Below are 21,005 nucleotides of genomic sequence, written 5' to 3'. Positions count from 1 at the left end.
GCAAGGAATCAGGTTTATAAGTGGGAAAGAGGGAAAAGGTTGAGGAGGATTTTTATTTTAAAAAAGGCTTGGTCATGTTTAAAGAAATACAAGGACCCAATTAGAGAAACTGAAGTACTGGAGGAATGAGAAGGCTACATAAGAATCAGCTGGGGAGGCTTGCAACGTTTAAGGTTTGGTTAGAGTTTAGGAATCTGTATTTAAGTTCCTGATGGAATTCTGATGCTCAAGACAATTTGGGAGCTTCTGCTGCTGCTGCTAAGTCACTTCAGTTGTGTCCGACTCTGAGCTAGTAGAATCATAGAGCAAACTCTGTAAGATCCTTCATGCTTTTATGCTTTCTAAACAGGAGAGGAAGAACCTATAGAGGATGCAGGTACAGACAAATTTGGTGATGGATAGTTCAGAAGTAATCTGCTAACAGACTTGGGGAAGGTGAAGATTTAAGGAGACTACAGGTTTCAGATTGTTTTGAAGAATGAAGGATAGGTTGCTAATGTTGAGGACTTAGTTGAGGATGATAATCACAAATTTATAGTGTCAACAGTCTATACCATTATGCTATTTTCTGTGGCAGTTATCAGCTAACCCAATTGTATTTAGGTAAGGCAGACAGAGCTGAACTCATCTAAGATTCAGAGCTTGCCACAAGTTATAAAAGTGATAGTAAGGCAAAGAAGTTTGGAGAATTGCCAAGAAATCTTTTTTTCCCCTTCACTTTAGAAGGATAATTTTGCAGGACACAGAATTCTATGTTGCTTTTACTCTAAACACTTTATAAATATTTTATTCCATTTTCTTGCCTGAAGAGAAGCTGGATGTAATAACTATGTATAGGTATTTTTTTTCACCTGGCTTCTCTCAGGATTTTTTCTTTTTCTTTGATTTTCTATAATTTTGAAACAGACCTAATTTGGACTTCACTCAATAAGGGGTGGGCGGCAAAACATAATCAATGATATACTCTAGGAAGACCAGAATCAAATCTAGGTAATCTAGAATCAAACCTTTAAGGCCTAAACCAATGGGGTTCCAAAAGATTACTGCTTTGAAGACTGTCAGACTGTGGTTTCCTTTGTCCCAAGTTTTTTCAAAAGTACCCAGAGATGATTCTAATAGGCAACTGCAGTTGAAAGGCAGTCATTGATCTGTAATTTATGTTGCTACAGTAAGGCTCAAATTGGACAAATATACATACAATCTCAAACAAAATTCTGAAGAAATCACCTGTTAACTAAGCTGACCCCATAAAACTACAATCACACCATTCCCATCACAAAAGAAAAACAGATTTTGAATATATACAATTTATTTAATAAATTAATGTCATTCAAAATACAGTGCCAGAACATTATGCAGTTGAACATGCTAGTAATGTTTGTCATGAAGCACCTGTGCTCATGTTAGATTGGCGGCGGCCCGCTACTGCTAGTGGTTCCTGGGATTAATGCCAGAGCAGCACTAGTTATCTGCTCTTCTGCACCGCTAGTGCAGAGAATTCCTGAACAGTTCACCTTTCTAATCCTACCCCCCACACACAACAGGTTAAAAAAAACACACCCTGACAGCTAACAAATATCTATACACAATCACTCTACAGTAATGCTTATTAAATTAAGATGTAATGACCTGGTTAACCCACTCTAAATCTTTAAGATGGAGAAATACAACAGCAGCAGGTAGTTATATGCATGAGCCAATGTTAATGTAATACAGAAAGTGGAGGCATTTACTGATTAAAGCTCCACACAGACCCGCACAATGAGGGACTAGCAATTCTTATTGCAAGCCCAGCAACTGAAGTCCACACCTGGTAAATGACCAGCTGGTTGGAAGACCTGTATTCTAGATAGACAAGTATAAGTTAGTGAAGAGAGTACATGCACCTAATAGTATATAGTTAGACTGATCCTGCAGTCATACTTTCCCTGTGCAATACCATAAAATGGAAGATCTTCCTCAACTATAGGATTCAGACAACATTTCTATGCCAACATGGACACTAGTGTTAAGTGCAGCTCAGTTAACTACACTGAAAAAAACTACATTCCAGGACTTCAAAACAGAAGCACGGGAATGAAATACATTTACCAAAATAACCTCAGCACAATTTGTGATATACCACACTAGGAACAGGAAACTACTTTAATAAGTGAACTTTTGGAACTGTACATACACAGGGCTAACAATGTTAGATAATCCAGATTGTTATGCTCTCATGATACACATAAAAGTTTCTCAATTATTGGATAATCTATTTCATATTATGGAAGCATATCTTTAAGACTCACTGATATATATTATACTGATGCAAATATTAAGTAGGGCATAAAAATAAAATTTATCAAAGATAGATTTTTTTATGTACTCATATTCAGTCCTTTCATAGTCTCTCATTAAGCAAAGAAAATGACAAAAGCAAACAGACGAAGCGTGCACTCCCTGAACTCCTGACTATACAGGCGGTAGTGCAACCATCTCTCCATCCATTTCAAACTCCTCTGTTCCATCCGGTGAAAAAAGGTAAGTTGGTGGTTTCCATGGAGATTCTTCAAGGCAGGATGGATACAGTTTCCCCACAGTGCATCGAAAATCTCTCCCTAGGTCCCAGAGTACACGTTCAGATATATGTTGCCGCAGAGACCACCGGTCAAGTTCCAGATCGTATTGGTAAGTGACATATTTAGCTCTCTCATTTAAGTGGGTTTCTCGCATAAACACACACAGAGAATTTGAGATTACAACAGCTCTCACACAGGGATCTGAGTACCTCTTAGCAGGGATGTTGGCTGCCATTTTCCACTCATTTTTATTCACATCATAGACTTCCACAGTTACTGAAGACCCATCTACAGTGCCAGAGGGGAGTCTTATGCCAGAATTAGTAGCAATGTGCAACCCTCCGATATAGAAAATTTTATCACCAAAAGCTGCAGCTGAAGCAAAAGACCTGCTCGTCTGTCTCATGGCCATTTCTACCCATGAATCAGACCTTGGAAAATAACAATACATGAGGTTCAGGGTCATCACATAAATGCAGTCATGAACTACAACTGCTGCACTCCACTGCCAAGCACAAGGCAAAGGGCTTACCATTGTCCATTCATCCTTCTCAGTGTCGTATCTTTCTACAGTCCTCCGATTAAGTTCTCCACCCACACTATCTCCTCCGATTGCATAGATATAGCCTTCACAGCAAACCAAAGATGGCTTTACGCGGACAAAAAGCATTGGGGTCTTTGGAAACCAGGTATTTTGCTGTGCATCAAACCAATAAAAGCAATTCACAGTTCTAAAGGCAGTCTGAAGTTTGCTTGTTTTACTGTGATTTGTTTTTGTGTTTTTCAGAGGAACTTGACCACCTGCTATATAGATGTCATTATCAGGTGTTACAACGGTCCCAACCTTATGTAAATCAGCTGGTGGGCTGCATAGCTTGTAAACTTTTTCTGCTTGGGGGCTGTAACAGACTGAAGAGTAAAGACTACAAGGATTTTCTGAAGATGCTTCAATGAAAATCATCATCTCCTCTTTAGTCATTCCAAGTCTTGGTTTGAAAAACTTGGGCATGGACTTATACAGACCTTGAACAACTACTGACTTATCATTGGGTGGCAGACCTTGAAACCAAGCTCTCTGTGTTACTTCTGAAAGTGCATCAATTCTGATTTGGCTAAGAACTGAAGACAAATACTGCGATCGTGATTCTGTGTTGTACTCCAGCCATAGCATAGCAGCTTCACGAACTGTCTCCTCCTTTTCTACGTTTAAATTGTCACTACTGAGAATGTCTATCAGTAGATCATGTGACAGCTGCATGAAAGCTTCCTGATGATACACAGCCGTGAACTTGTGCTCCACCATCCTTTTAGCACTTTGTTTTAATTCCTCACAGCTGAACAGATCAGCAAAACTCAACAATCGCACACAATTCTCTGCATTTATTTTTTTAATTAAATATTCTCGACAACGTTGTAACACATCTTCTACCTAAAAATGGGGGAAAAACAAGGCTGATAAAGGCAAGCCAGACATTTGCTATGTAACACACAAGTATATTAATCAAATCTTTATACTGTAGTTTTATTTTTAGGTACACTTGTGGGCTAAGAGATAGTGTCTTCCTGTAATAAAAAACTAGAAGACTGTGCAGGGGCTTTCCTGGTGGCTCAGATGGTAAAGAATTCGTCTGCAATGCGGGAGACCTGGGTTCGATCTCTTGGTTGGAGAAGGGAATGGCTACCCACTCCAGTATTCTGGCCTGGAGAATTCCATGGACAGTGGAGCCTGGCAGGCTACAGTCCATGGGGTCACAAAGAGTCAGATACGACTGAGCAACTTTCACAATGTATTGTTTTGCATTTTTCTTCCTGTCTAGTGGCCTACTTAACTGCCCTATTTAGGAGTCAGTAGTATAACATCAGATAGGCTCTTGGGGACTTCCCTAGTGTTTAAGACCCTGAGCTTCCACTGCAGGGGGTGCGGGTTCGATCCCTGGTCAGGGAACTAAAATCCCATATCCCACATGCTGCACAAAAACAAGACCCCCCAATAAATGACTCTTAAAAACCTAAACAGCCTAAAGGTAAGGAAATTCATGCATAAGTTAAATACTTTTAGGCTTTAAAAAATATGTAACTGAGAAAACCAAGTAAGAACAATATAAATCAGTACAGGAAATGATTATTGTTGAGAAGTGAGAATCTGGTTTTGTCAACGTGTATAAGATATTCATAAAAAAGCAGATATACACAGTGCCTAATGATAGTTATTTGCCTTTCTTACCTGGAGCACTAGGATAACCAATCAAAAGAAAATAGTGCAGTTATAAATAATCTAAATTTAACAACCCATCTTAGCCACTCAAAGTTTCCTAGATTTTTCTCAAGACAAAACAGATCTCAGTTGAGTTACAAGTGCTACCCTCCTATATTTATTCCAGATCACAGTGATTAACTAGAAACAGTTTGTGATAAGAAGTCAGGTTGTTTGGCTTCAAAACTTGGATAGGCCAGTCAACACTTGTATAATATCAGACAAGTAGCTTTCTTCTCTAAGCCTCAGCTTTCTCCTGCATAAAATGAGGAAATCCTTTAAGTGATTATTTTAGGATTAAATGAGAACTGATATATAGCATCAGTACAGTACCTGGCATATAAAAACATTTCATGCAGTTAATAGTGAAAGCCATGTTGGCAGTCATAAAATGCCCCATCCCAGACTTGCCAGGGCAACCTTAGTCCTGGAGGAGGCAGAGTCTGGGTTTGCATTTGGGTAAGCATATGCCTAAGGGTTTCATTAACATGATTAAAAAAAAAAAAAGGAAAGCTGTCACTATTTACAGTAACAGTGTTCTGAAATCCAAATTTCTTAAAATTCCTCAATTATTTAGCAATTGTAAAAATACCTGCTTTTAGTTCCTGGCTTTTAAGAAAAGTAATGAAATCATTTAAATTAAATGATTAAATAAATAATATAATAATAATAAATTAAATCATTACAGTAGGCATTTCTCCCTTTTAGGTTTGGATTCAGGATATCAATGTCTTCCATTGTAAAGCACCAGGAAGCTACCATGGGCTTCAGTTTCCCCAGAATTACAGGTACACAAGGACACTGCACAACTGGGGGGCAGGAAGAAGAGTACAAACTAAAAAGGAGGAAAGCTACTTAAACTGGTGCTCAACCAATGTCACTGATGTTTATTCAGCACGCATTTATCCAGTACCCTCTAGGTATCATGAACTATGCTACCGAAATTTAACCTTCAGTTTGATGATTCTCCCTTTGGAGAAACTTATTTCTGAAAATACAAAGAATTATTCCAAATAGGAAAAGAAATGAGAAAAATGTATTTATTTATTTAGCCACACCATACAGCATGTGGGATCTTAGTTTCCCGGCCAGGGATCAAACCTATGTCCCCTGCAGTGGAAGTGTGAATTCTTAACCAATGGACCACCTGAAGTCCTGGAAAATATTTTTATATGCCTCTTAAAATTTAAAAGAAACGTTGAAGGGTGGAAGTCCCTGCTGGTCCAGTGGTTAAGACTCTGCTTCCACTGCAAGGAGCATGGGTTCCAACCCTGGTTCAGGAACTAAGATTCCACAAGCCACATGGCATGGCCAAAAATAAATAAAAATGTTGAAGGGGAAACAAAGAGTGAGAGAGTGAAATAGTTTATCATATGTAAATATATCGTCACTTTTTCTTTTAGTTTAATTCTTAATAGCTCAGTGTGTTCTCATGCTATTACAAATATTTGTTTGATAACTTCTGTTAAGAATCTTGACATTTTCCATGAAAAGTAATACCATCAAAAATTAGCATATCTAAGCTTTTAGCCAAAACACCAAAGCATTTAAATTTAGAAACACTGTTAAAAGCTTTTTTACTTAAGATCTAAATTCTGTGGTATACTAGGCAGAATATGAAACTAATATGAAATTTTCACTTATCTTTTCAGTAAGGTTCCCACCATAAAACTAAGTTTACTAGATGATCAAATTCTATTGTTTTTCTTTTACACATTTTAAAAAGAGAAGAAAAACTTTACATTCTAAAATCTGCAATAAAATTACATAGCTATAATACATCACTGATGAAACAATGTTTCTTAAGAAAAATAAACCACAGTTAACACATACAACTGAGAGAAAAAACTGCTTACCTGCAGGAAGCACGCTGTCTCATAAAGCTGTTCTACAGTGCTGTCACTTATTGCCAAGTTACCCGTGTATGTATAGGTTATTATTATCTGTAAGGTGGCTGAGTCCACATTCCTCAGATGTATGTGTGTCTGTTTGCTTTCACTTAGTCCACTCATGAACATGGCCCTACAGGAAGGGTGGGAGGGAGAGACAAAAGTAGAGCTAAAAAAAAACACCAAAACTAGACCACACAGAATTTTATTTAGGGTATTTGCTGATGGACAACTTACAGGGAAAAACTTTTGAGGGAGGCAACAGAAAAGTATAATCCAGTGCCAAAGCTATACCAAACTATTCCACTATGCCATTCTGAATGATAATATCAAAATTAATTCATTCCGTATATTCACACAATGCAATTTAGCAATAAAACAAACTCTTCAATACGTACACAGACAAACCTTAAAATCATTATGGTCAGTGAAAGGCAGATACAAAAGACCACATACTATATGATTCCATTTATATGAAATATCCCCCAAAAGCAAATATACAGAGGCAGAAGGGAGATTAGTAGTTACCTCGGGCCATGGGTAAGAAAGATGAGTGACTGAGACTATAAGTGGGCATAAAGTGATGGAAACATTTCAAACTAGATTGTAGAGATGGTTGCATAGCTCTTTAAATATACTTAAATACTTAATTGTATGTAAATTAGCTTTCAACAAAGTTGTTAAAATTTCAATTTATTCAAATGATTTCCTAAAAATATGCAGGACAGTTTCCTAAAAATATTTTACATGCAGGAAAATATGCTGTAAAGGCAATTATGTTATGAATACAAACTAAATGTCCACATATAGGGGAGAGATAAAAAAATGCAAAGAGTATTATTACTGTATGTATAGAAAAGCCTATAGTGATCTCAAGTGTAGTATCACAACAACTAGCCTGGGCACCTCAAGGACAAGATTAGAAACGCTTTAAAGTGGATGAAGTAGTGAGTCAGGGGAGAATATAAGTACTTTTTTGGGGGGGGGAGACTGCTGAACCTAAGAGGTTCAGGCATTTAGATCACAGAAGGCTTTTAAAATGAGACCCAAGAGGGAATTCCCTGGCGGTTCAGTGGTTAGGACCCAGTGCTTTCACTGCCTGGGCCTGGGTTCAATCCTGCATCGGGGGTAAGATCTGCAAGCCCAACAGCAGAGCCAAAACTTTTTACTGAACTTCCTTCTACATAATGAAGAATGCTGAAGGGTTCTGAGCATGGATTCACTAGCACAATAAAACATATTCTAGAATGAATACTCCGTACTGACAGACCTCAAGTGCCAAAGGCTGGAGGCCAGAAAACTGCTTTTTTTAGGCTACTGCAATAATCTATGTTAGAAATAAGAACCACCTGACTGAGGATGGCAGAAATGGATACAAAAGCTTTTACAAAAAAACCCAACAAGATCAGGTGATTTTCTGAACACTAGCAATAAGAATAGGAAGTAGATTGTTGTTTTTTAGTTGCTAAGTTGTGTCTGACTCTTTGCAACCCTGTGGACTGCGCATGCCAGGCTCCTCTGTCCTCAACTATCAGAATTTGCTCCAATTCATGTTCATTGAGTGGGTGACGCTAACCATCTTGTTCTTTGCTGCTTCTTTCTTAGATAGGAAAAGAATCAAAGCTAGCTCTTTATTTTCAAGTAAATGCCTGAAAAAAAATACTGTTAACCATTGAGAGGAAAATTGTAAGATGGAGGAAAAAAGGTGAGTTAAATTTTAGATATGTTTAATTGAAGGTGTGGGCAGCTGAGTCAAATAGAAATAATACAATAACCAATTAAGTATTTAATATTACTGAAACTATGAAGAAGGTCAGGCATTAATGCAATAGACTGTGAATTATCTACAAAATGTCATGTGTTAAAGCCAAGTTACATGAGAGAGACTAAAAAACTACGAGAAAAACCCACCCAGATTCCCAATGACCAACCTGAGGTAGAGTTCTATTAGAAGAAAAAGTAAGAATGACAAAAGGTTGAGAAACATTCATCAGAGAAATAAGAACAAGCCAGTCAGTATAATGCTACTCTGGGCAAGAGAAGCAGGGTGACAAAAAATGGAGCGTCAAGGGTAACAAACATAGCAAACGCAATTAGGAAAGCACTGGTGATTTCTGGTGTAGCTCACAAAGAGCAGTAAGAACAGCAACTAACTTGAAGCAGTTAGGGAATGGAAAAGTGGCAAAAACATCAATCAGGGTGTTTGAAAACTGCCTCCCAAAGAATACAGAATGGCCATAAACCTAATCAAAGTAAAGAACAGGAATTATTCTCGAAAAGTATCCGAGATTTAACAAGAAAACCCTAATAAAAACACCTAAGACAGCTGGTGTCACTTATTTCACAAGTCTCTTCTCTCACATGGGAGATGACCAAAAGCAACCTGAAAAATTACAAGAGATCTGAGTAAAAATGGAAGATTTAGGGGTCATGTGCTTTTTCTCTGTTCCAATAGAAGGTAGTTAACTTTGGAAGAGGAAGTAGGGCAAGAGAACAGCTGACTATACAGATGACACTGAGACAGGTTATTCCAGGCTATAGTTTAAGACACCAGAATAGTGGACTTCTGTGAAGGATTTATGCTTCCCAAAGTCGAAAGACACTAGGGGAAGCTTAGCCAACTTGATCATAAAAATCTGAAACAGGCTTTTCAAAGAAAGAATAAATGCTGAATTGCATATTATAGCAGGCTGAATTACCATGGTGAGAGAGGTGCTGAGTAATTCTCAAGTAATCCCTTTCACTTGGGTTCTACTATCTATGTTACTAAGAAGTAGAAACTATTACTTCAGAGGTTCTTAGGATTTTAGAGGTTTTTTTAAATTCTTGGTGGAATGGTACTGGTAAACTGCAAAAGAATGTACCTAGTTCAAAGGACAAAATTTCTCACAGTAAATTTCTAATGGTTAAATTGATGGCAACATATGTAAGGATACTGAAATCTACAAAGTTGAAAACAGAATCCAGTTGAAGAAACCTGGGAAAAGATCAAGTTATTATTGTGGGAATATATAATAATTATCTATCCAGTCCAGAGAAAAGATATATATAGGAGGAAAAATTAATACACGTGTTTGGTCTTGTGGATTATGAAACTGGCCCAGACACAGTATTGTAAAGACGGATGTATTTAATCCCAAACATGGGCAGAACTATTCTTTCTACTGTTACTTCAAATCCCTATTATCTGATTTGCTTTAGGGAGAATATATTCTTTTAGAACACCAAAGCTAAAGAAGGGAACTAACTAGTGAAAGTAATAGCAGCCTTAAAGAGATTGTGCTGCTTTTAAAATTTTGATACTAATGATATATTTAAACTTTTTATTTCGTCTTCCAGGAAGCCAATTCCAACCCAATTAGTCAAAAGATAAAAGAATAACCTCATGGCTAGAGAATTTAGAGAACAGCGTGTTATCTATACAATAAAAAATAAAGTTAACAAGGGAGGAAAAAAGGTAAGACACCTAACCCGTAATCGCATGTGTTACCTTCCTGATAAAGATGACAAGCAAATAGAATTTCTGCATAGGTTTAAAAGTTAAACAAGACAACTACTAGGGTAATAACCACAAAAGATTCTATGATTACAAATACCAATCTGGAAATCCACAAGTCATAAAGCTTTCCAATAAAGAATAATCAATTCATAACAGCCATTAAAAAGGGAGAACTAATGGACCTAGGTTTGACTGAATCTGTAACTCTGAATTCCTGACACTACTAAGCCAATGGAAATGAAAAAACAAAAACAATCCTGACAATCACAATCATCTGGGAAGCTCTTAAAATATACAAATCCTCAAACTCTAACTTGGACCCACTGAGTTAGATCCAGAAGAATCGTTAACTTCTGGGTTTGAAATCCAAGAATCTCTATCTGTAGAAACACCAGAGGATTCTAAGGATCCTTTCTGGGTCCATTAGGTTTTCTAGAATCACTGTTTGCAAATATGCTAAGTTTTCTAAGATAAAAATAGTTTTAATGTCTTTTTTTTTTTTTTTTTATATTGGGGGCCGGAGCGCCAGGTCTCTCAGAAGTTTCCGGGCCTGCGCTCCCACGGGGGCCGCCATCTTATCCAGGAAACCAGCAAGGGGATCCTCTTAATGTCTTAAACTATGAAATATCCACAGTTAAACCTGAAAAAACGGCAGGAAGAGCAAAGCAACTGACAAGGCAATCTGGGTCTAAGCTTCTTTAATCATCATGAGATGTGTTATACTGGAGAACGTGAAGTTTCTACACCTTCCTCTATGTTAGCTTTGAAAAGTTAAGATTATACTGTCCTGTCCATAGCTGCCACTAAAAAGCAGCATAAAGTAAGTTTCATTGATGATAGCCACTTAAGCCAGCTAAGATTTGCTATACGAATATACCAGTCCACATTTAATTCATCTTTACTCACTCTGTCCTCTTCAAATATTAAGTAAAAATTCAACCTAAGGGCAGTGACCAAACAGGAATTTCTATGCCTTAATTCTATTTCTCCCATGAAATACATAACAAAGGAAAACCTACCTTAAAAAGATTAAAAATTGTAAAAGGTCATAAAAATGTAAAGTTTTATTTATAATTAGCAAACAATTAAATCAACTTCTAAATTCTGAGGCACAGAGAACAACATTATCAGTTATTAACTATTTCAATCTGGGAAGGAGTCTGGTAAGGCTAAAAAGATATCACAAATGATAAAAGTAACCAACAATGAGCAAAAAATTCATTTTTTCAAAGGAAATAAAAGTTCTTAACACATCTAAACACTACCAATTATCGTCTAGAAGTTATTATCAAGTATACGGTAACTCTTAAATTTATAAACAAAGACCACTTTCTAAATTTAACATTTTAAAATCTTATGAGTAAGTGAAAATTACACCATTCATTTTCCTTTCTCTTTCAATGAAAAAAACAGTACTGTATTGTGAACCTTTTTGCTTCCGCATCATTAAACTTAACCTTAATTTCAAATTTCTTGTATTTAATCTTTGTAAAACCTTCCCTTGCCTGTCCCTTATTTACATACACAAGGAGGTGACTGGCAAACACTTTATCACCCAAATAGAAAATTTAGGCAAAACATTAAGACATCTAATTTTTTTAATTCTAAATAGTGTTTAAAATAATTTCTATCAAAAGATTAAAACAAGCTAACATTCTGCACTTGAAATTACAAACTAACCAAGATTAAAAGTACTTACCTAAAATAAGAGCTGCATGTTGCAAGAACCATCTTATGACAAGGGAATTCAGTGCCCTCAACAATTAACACTATGTCAGTAAACAACTGCTGTTCATAAAACAATTTCAACTGCTCCAACAAGGACACAGCATATTCAGTATTGATCTGCTTCTCCTCTTGAGTGGACATGACTGTATTCCATTAATATCTCCAGGAACAGATCAGAATAAAGTCAGTCTTACTGATGGAAGGTCAAGTGAATGCTTCAGAAATAAAGAAAGGAGAAACTCTGCTTGCTGTTATCTGCAGCATTCAGAACCAAGACTGACACACTCACTAATGAAGAGTATCTTGCTATAGGCTTAGAATTACTATTAGGTCATCCTGTGTTAATTAGGTTCTTCAGAGTTTTTCAACACAGTCTGCACACATCTTGCTCAAATTTGCAACTGCTGTTCATCTCAAAAGAGAGTAACACACGAGGTAGATTTTGTGGCAACATCCTATGTTTGGTGGATCCTCTGGAGTAACTAAAAAAAAAACAAAAAACAAAAACATCAGTCAGAGTATCTAGGCCAGTACATTTTTAGAATACAATATTTAAACAGACTTACATATGAATTACATTTTTTTGTAATTCAACTTTAGACACTACCATAAAAATAAAACATGAGGAAAAGAATACTTTAAAAGTTTATTACATTTGTAGTTTTATTTTTGACTTCTATAAAAAATTTAAACATTTCAGAAAGTAAAGAACACATCAATATGCATACACTTACAAAGTTCTTTAAAAACAAAAACATACAGTATGACAAAATACAGAAATGTATTACTACATGAAGACTTCATATTATACAAATATGAATGTTCTCAAAATGTGTAAATTTAAAATTTTCAGAAGATTCAAGTCCAATTTTTAGACAATTAATCTGGAAGAATTCCCCCAAACTGCCAAGATATCTGAGTGAAAGGGAGGCAAGTTCTTCCTCATGACTTATCAAATATTAAAATATATCAACAGTTCTATAATAAAGGCAAGTAAATAAAAATAAGTAAATATAATACACTCAAGTTATAAGAAAAGGTATTAGATATGATAAAGAAGTCTTCAAATTAGAAGACTGGGTTATTCCAACAAACAACACTGGACACCCCCAGGAGGAAAAAACAAAATCTAATACCATTCATCAAAGAAATTCCAGCTGCATTGAAGTTTAATTTTAAAATATTATTTGGAAATAAGTATTTATAACGTATGGCAGGAGAAGGCAATGGCACCCCACTCCAGTACTCTTGCCTGGAAAATCCCATGGGCGGAGGAGCCTGGTAGGCTGCAGTGCATGGGGTCGTGAAGAGTCGGACACGACTGAGTGACTTCACTTTCACTTTTCACTTCCATGCCTTGCAGAAGGAAATGGCAACCCACTCCAGTGTTCTCGCCTGGAGAATCCCAGGGACAGGGGAGCCTGGTGGGCTGCCGTCTATGGGGTCTCACAGAGTCGGATACGACTGAAGCGACTTAGCAGCAGCAGCAGCAGCAACATACGGGAAATGAATTACAAATAAGGAAAAAGAATGTATAATATAGAGTACTAATAATAGTTAAAAAAAAAAAAACTATCACCTGTTTCCTAATTAGATGATTCTTAGTTCCATAATCAGAAAGTCAAGTGCTGTTGACATGAAAACTATTTGACCATCATTTGGAACTACTACTTTTTCTCACAAAAATATCATCCATCTCTCAAAGAGGTCACACTGTACTTCGGGCCAAGCTATACTATTACATAAACTGCTAACCTGATGTAGACTGTCAAATTTCCAGCCAAGTAAAGTATAAGGGAGTAACTAAAACAGGTGCAAAGCCAGAGACTTTGGGTCATTTAAGGTAATGACTTTGCTCTTCCAGATCTGAAAGTTAACCTATAAATCTAAGTTTATTGCATAACCTCTAAGGCTAATAATACCTAAAATCACTGGCTATTTTCATATATCAATAATGCAGCAAGGCCCAGTGTTAGTGAGGGTGTTAGAAATGAGCATTTTTACACAGGAGTGTAAGTTGATACATACCTCCAAGCCCTTAATCAAAACTCTTAAGAGCCAGCTATGTTCTGGAATTTAGGATTTCTCAAATCTTATAAAACTAATGTGGTACATATATCACGTACTACAAGCAGTCTAGGACAGAACTCTGTAACTGAACATCCTATTTTCACTGAGGGAAATATGAATAGTATGAAAAATAATACTATATAGAATCTCATTACTTCAGATCAAGTTTTACAAAACCAAATTTTTTAAAACTTGACTTTAAGAGCTTTTTGAATTTCAGAATTGCAAAGGAAGTATTACAGAAGACGTAATATTTGGCACTGTAAATGCTTACTATCTCAATCTTTCAATTCCGCCTCTAAAAATTTATCTGACAGAAATGTATATATTGATAGGCTAAAATTCCTAACCCCAGCTGCAGGACCCCAAATTGTCCCCATCCATGTTTAAACCAGGTGACAGGAGCTGCTGGCCAAAGCCAGGATGGATTTAGACGACACTCTACACTCCAGAATTCCTTGCAGGGTAGCTGTACAGGTTCATTCTGGTTATTTCTCTAAGACTTCATACTCTCTGAACCTGATTTTTTTGCAGTTCCTTTTCTGAGCCCCATTTATGTATGTCTCCATTTTATTAGATTTGATTTCTTTTTATCATATTCATGATACTGTATTAAAATAATACTAGTCTGCTTTTAGAAAATTAAGCAGTGAGCCAACTTTATACAATCTTATTGTCACTGCTTTATACGCCCCCTATTTCCACCTATCCCTTTGAAATCTAGGGTACATTGTCTTCCTAACAATTTTTATTTAAGATATCTCAACATTAAAATAGGCAGCAGAAGTCATTCAGACATCATATAAATTTAATAATTCACCCAGATCAGTATCTAGTACAATTCAAAATAAAATTAAGTGTTGCTTTTCTGGGAACGTAAGAGTTCAAAATGTATTAACTAAAAATGTAAAAAATGGCAAAGTTTAAGATGGCCAACCAATAACCTTCAAAAGGCCCCTAAAATCAATATACTACATGCTCTGAAACATTTCACAAAGTCTGAACTATACTACTTAATAACCAAAGATTGGACACATTTACAAATTTGCCCTTAATTCCCAGGTATCAATGAAACTGTTTACTTAATTTTTGATCATAAATTAATGGCTACTTAAATTTAACTCCACAAATGTTTTTTGAGTATTTACTAAGTGCTGGTCATTGTACTGTAAGTACTCAGACTGAGAGTTGCCAACCACGAGAGCTCCAGGACACCAAGTGCATTTACTCTTACTACAGCCAAAACATGTCTATCATTTAAAAAGAGTGTCTTTATTCTAGACAAATTCAAATCTACAGGCAGGCAAAAGAATAAAATCTAGCCGTCATGATCTTTCATTTCTAAACTTTTGATAGAGAAGTAATACAAGAAATTTTATTCTTTACCATAAGAACAACTGTAGCACAAGTGAAATGAGCAAAGGAGGCAGCTGGGATTTGTCCCACTGTTAACAGTGGTTCACACTGCAGAGGAAAGAAACATTTATTGAAGACTTATTTAAACCTTCTACATTTTGTTAATATATGCAATGATTATTTAATTAAAAAACTCAAACTTTCAAAGGTATGATACTCTCTTTTCTCATCATAAAAACAAAATATTTTAGGATTTGTAAGCACAGTCTTTGTCCCAAATGCTAAAGCTGTTGCAGTCTGAAAACAGCGAAAGTCAACATATAAAGGAACGGACATGATTGTTTCAACAAAATGTTTCCTACAAAAAAGGACTACAGGCTAAATGTACCAATCTCTGTTTTAGGCTGCTTCTTGATCAAATATTAAGAATTTTTTTAAAAGGTGGTAACAAAAATACACACTTCAAGATATTTTTCCCAGAAGAATGTTTCCCCTTCAAGTCATAAAAACAAGGAAAAAGCACAAACCTTAAACACTTGAAAGTTGAGTTAAATATAATTCTTAATCTAAGCTGTCTATAGTCCACCTTTCAACTGAAATATTTTAACGTCTCTTAGCTAGTCACACAACCACTTTCCCTATTTACTACGGGCTCAGTCAACTTTTCAAACACTTTTAAAAAATCCAGTGAGTATCCTTTATTTAGGTTAGAAAAAAGGACTTTTCTAAAGATAATCTGCTGAAAGAAACCCACAATGAGAAAAAAAAACTATTTTAGAGTCAAAAACACTTGAATTTCTTTCTTTTTAAAAAAAATCAACTACATCATTTCTGGAGAAGGAAATGGCAACCCACTCCAGTATTCCTGCCTGGAGAATCCCATGGACAGAGGAGTCTGGCAGGTTATAGTACCAAAGGTAGCAAAGAGTTGGACACGAGTGAAGGGACTTAGTAGGCACAACTTATTTATATATATTTGAAAAACAGAAGATGTGTACAAAACAATTGTGTGTAAAGACATTCAATGAACACGTGGATTCAGCAGATGAACTGATGGCCAAAGACTAGGAAACCACTATTAGTTGCCACATTTCCAGGCATCAGGTACCTTAAGATGAATAGAAAGGGCCTGTAATTTAAAGGTAGTTGTCAGGACATATTTCACAGTGAGAAAAGCCAACTAGAAAAAGCATTAAATGGGAGTCATACAAACACAGTGTAACGACATTCAGAATCTAACAAAGTAAAATGTACTCTGGCATTAAAAGTATGCATATTCTTATTTCTTTTTCTAAGTTCTTGGCTATATTCAGTATTTTTGATTGATCTATTTGATACCAGTGGATAATAGCAATGAATAAGGTTAGAATGCTATATACAGGATGATATCCTTTCTTCTTTTTACCAACTTTCTGCAAGTTAAGTAGAGAACAAAGACCAACTTATGTTTTAATCTAAAAGCCTCCTATAAGAGTAGAATTACAACTGAGAGAAAAAAAAGCAAAAACTTGGATTCTAACATTTTCTCTAGGCTACCCAAGTCTCCAAGGTTCTACTGAGTGAATTTTGCCACACAAGAGTTTCAGAGCATTGTTATTAAATGGTCATCAGGATTAAATCAGTCAACAATCCACAGCAATACACACAATTCTACTTAAAAATCTGAAATACCTCTTACAGAAAGTTGTTTCAATACTTGTTTTCCTCCCTTTAATCAATGTGACTATAAATTTTGTAGGGGAAGCAAATATATCTAACTTCACTTTGAAATCTAGTTTTCATTCCCCCAAGTGTGTCATTTATAGTACCTTTCCACAGAATAGCTACAGAAACATAAACAGATACAAAAGAAGTTTTCCAATGTTATACAGACAAGATCTGGAAGATAAAGAATAAAGGATTGAAAAACTACTGAATGTGAAAATGAGACTGATCAGCAATTAATCGAGCTGTACATGTGAAACCAGGAAGGATAAAAAGATAGGGTCGTTGTTCAGTAGCTAGGTTGTGTCCTCCTCTTTTGAGACCCTATAGATTGTAGCCAGCCAGGCTCTTGTCCATGGGATTTTCCAGGCAAGAATACCGGACTGGGCTGCCACTTCCTTTTCCAGGTGAAAAAAGGGAGGAGGTTGCAAACAACGACTGCACAAAAACTACACAGTAATGATGAAACAGTGATAAAGAGGAAGAGCGGTGGACTACAGGTCACCACCTGTACGCAGACTTGCAAGTTGTGTATTATTAACTTAGGTGATGCTCTAACTTCCAGTGCTACAAATGTCAATATAGCAGATCTAAACTTGTCAGAAAAAATCCAAGGCTATTCTAATGTCAAGTATTGCCAAAAAATTAGAGCATGGACTGTGGAGCCAAATTACTTGGGTTGAAATCCCAACTCTGCAACTTACTAGTTGTGTGACCTTTCATAAGTTCTTTCTTTTTTGTGCTGTAGTATGCTCATCTGTAAAATGCGGGATAAAAATAGAATTCTTCTCAACTGGATTAAGGATTAAATGAGCTCTATGGAGAGTCTGGAGCAGTGCCTGACACACAGAAATACTACTCTGTGCAAAAAAGAATAATTTGTAATTATTTTACTTAACACTCACTTACTGGTCAAGCTTTTTGTAGTACCTTCGCACCTTCTGAACCTTCATACCTACACAGGTCTGAGTCCCAATTACCAGGTTTCAACACTCAAACTCAGTTCTCTTTTTGCCTTGGTGAGTAGCATTTTAGATAAAAGAAATTTATTCAAAGATTTTAGGGAGTATTTTTGATGGTACAAATCATGAAACAAACTAGTACAACAAAGACTAACCTTGAGAAGGCTGATGCCTGTGCAAAAAAACTAAGTGATAGCCAGGAAGGCACCAGTCATAGAACAAGCCTTTCTTCATTTCAGTGAAAAGATAGGTTTCTCCTTCAGGGAGGACTATTGGTGCTAGAAGTAGTTTGCTTTCAAGTTATCAACACAACTCTGACAGTTGGGAATGTTTGGAAAACCACTTCATCTTCAGATTGATTGTCAACCATTACACATACAGAATTTTCTGGAATTGTGACAAACATCAATTAAAAAACAAACACCCTGACTTTTAAAGAAAGTATGAGTTTGAGAAATGTCAGTACAGCTTCCTCTACTCTGATCAAGTTCAGAACCTAGGTCTACTCCTTCTTGACCCCTTTTCCAACGAGTGTGAAAAGACTACCTGACTCCATCAAGTTAATTATGCTCAATATCCTAAGTAAATTCAGGTCACAAGAATAGGCTTCTGTTCTACATTATGATCAGTAAGTTATTTCACTTTTAAAAAATTAAACAAGAACATAAAGGAAACACCATTTGTGATAGAATAATTATGACTTGTAGTATGCCCTTTTATCTTGGTTATCACTTTTCTTTTTTCCTCTCAGCTCTGCACAGACTTAAGAAAGCTGAAGAAATATAGACTAAAGTAAAACTGACCTTAACTTTTTCAATAGATTTCAATTTTCACCAAATCAGTGATTTCTTTCAATCACAATAACAAAACTATTTCCCAGATATTAAATATATTCATGAGGTCATTAAGGGCACACTCACTTACAATTATGGCTACTTAAGTTTCTCAGTTTCTTAAAAAAATAGAAGGGTAAACTGAGGAATACCTAGAATCCCCTGCCAACCATGGAACCTATTTACATGTTACCACTTGTCAGAAGTACGGGAGGGAGTGGAGCTGAAGAAAAAAAAGGGGGGGGGGGGGGAAGAATTGAAAAAGTATCTCTCATTAAATGATTACATTTTCTCGAGTCTCCTACTATAATCCCTCCTTCCCACACAGAAGAATCTAAGTGCTGAAAAATCCTGGCAAGCGAACAGGGAGTAAGCTTCACATATTTAAAAAGTTACTTGAAAACAACCTATCATTTCTAATACCCTGAGTAATTTGAACATAACCTGCTCTATTCAAACTCTACAAAACTGAAAATGATTAAGACTAAGATATAATGAAGGACTTTGGTATTTTCACTCATATTTTTTATGACATCAGGACCAATCCTTTTTCCTGCTCTTAGGAATATGAGCAAGAAGAAAAACAACTCTTTTATAAGTAAATGAGTAAAATCTTTGGGAAAACCAAATAATCTTTTGCCTTTTAAAGACTGCATTCACATTTCTATAAATTTACCATTCACTTTAAACACATTCAGTGTTCAATGTTTGGATGTTATGAAATAGCTAATTATTTCCATTAACTAGGACAAAGAAAATCTGTGGAGGAGTGTGGACTGAAGTACTGACACCTCTATTCCCAACCACCTCCTTAAGTGCCATGTGAATAACCAAAGCTAGCAGATTCTACGGTACTGCTTAGGAGAGCAAATAGGAGAGAAGAGTTATAGCACTTAAAACTCTTCCTACAAAGAGCTGTCTGTAGAGAAAAAAGAACCATGTAGAAAAACATGAACTATAAACCAAGCTCAACAGGAATGCCATAGCCCTGGTACTGTTTACTGAGGACAACAACCTCTTGAGAATTTCAGGGCCCAATCTACAGGGGCTTCAATAAGCACTAGACCAACAAAAGATCAAAGTAAAGAAGTAAACTTAATATTAGCAAAATTCCACATCATCAAGGCTGGAAAACAATTGACTGGTTAGACTTTTCAGTTTACTTTCGGTCCGAAAAAGTCCTTCTTAGGGAAAAAAAAAAAAAAAGGAAAAAAAATCCTAACCTAAGGTTAACTAAAGCCACTCACAATTTCGAGATTTGAAGTTCATATGACTCAAACTAAAGCAAAAATTCACACAACACAGCGGGAAGCAAAACCAACCAACCCACCCACCTTACTTTAAAAGAGAACCACTGTTAATTCCACTTTGTTGATTAGTGGTCTCAATAGAAAAGATAAAAAATAACTGCAGTCAGAGTACACTGCTGATAGGGGTGTTTCTAAATGCCTGAATGCTAAGTGAGCCAGACGTACAGATTCATGTTATCAACAACACGTGACGTCCTGTACCCTACGTTTTTATAACGCTGATACTTTAGCTAGATATTTCACACAAACATAAGCTTTCACAGGTAATTTTACATTTTCGATTCTTTTTCCATTTTCATCTTAACGGGGTCATCCGTGGCATCGGACAACTCTAGAAATTTGTGAGTTACCTATTATTCTCCCTTTGAGATGGTAGAAAGTGAGCTTTGATTAATAAACCAGGGGGGATAAAAGAGCCGTTAACTCAAAATAACCGCTCCACATCGGGATATTCTACTCCACGGCTTCTTAATTCACAGGGAGAGAAAGATGGTCGAGTTCAAATAACTTAAAGAGATTTCAGTCTAAAGTAAATACGTACACAATTCTCCGTTTCAAAGGGCAGCTTCTGCTTTCTTTTTAAAATCATCAGTAGACCCACAATGGGACCTCTGTTAATCTAGACATCTCTTGGTTACTTAAGAAGTACCGGACAAGGAAAAAACGCAGGGCTTGCCCTCCTTCTGCCTACCGTCTCGCGAACACGTCGCGAGTAGTCAAGGGAAACAGCTTGATTTTGGCAACGCGGGCTCCAGCCGGGGCCAGGGCGCCGCCCGGGAGACCCGCGGCCGGAAACGCCCCCGCGAGCGACTCGCTCAGCCGCCCCTGCCCCAAGCACC

General features: G+C 36.4%; 1 protein-coding gene across 3 annotated transcripts in view; it reads right to left on the bottom strand.

Moving 5' to 3' along the window:
• Window positions 1–1,291: 1,291 nt before the first annotated feature.
• Window positions 1,292–21,005, bottom strand: part of KBTBD2 (kelch repeat and BTB (POZ) domain containing 2) — a 20,587-nt gene continuing 873 nt past the window's right edge. For 2 of the 3 annotated variants that reach the window (XM_010829034.1, XM_010829018.1), the window contains exons 2-4: window positions 11,903–12,413; window positions 6,672–6,837; window positions 1,292–3,990 (exon numbers count right to left, since the gene is read on the bottom strand). In XM_010829034.1, coding sequence (XP_010827336.1) covers window positions 2,455–3,990; window positions 6,672–6,837; window positions 11,903–12,072 — 1,872 coding nt within the window. In that variant the 5' untranslated portion in view covers window positions 12,073–12,413 and the 3' untranslated portion in view covers window positions 1,292–2,454. Of the gene's footprint in view, window positions 3,991–6,671; window positions 6,838–11,902; window positions 12,414–15,387; window positions 15,466–21,005 lie in introns of all 3 variants that reach the window. The other variant, XM_010829024.1, reaches the window with a different exon arrangement.

The sequence above is a fragment of the Bison bison genome, unplaced genomic scaffold (assembly GCF_000754665.1).
Source record: "Bison bison bison isolate TAMUID 2011002044 unplaced genomic scaffold, Bison_UMD1.0 scf7180017858770, whole genome shotgun sequence".
Classification (NCBI taxonomy): domain Eukaryota; kingdom Metazoa; phylum Chordata; class Mammalia; order Artiodactyla; family Bovidae; genus Bison; species Bison bison.
The sequence above is the reverse complement of the archived record's forward strand: the minus strand, read 5'-3'. Positions and strand labels throughout refer to the sequence as shown.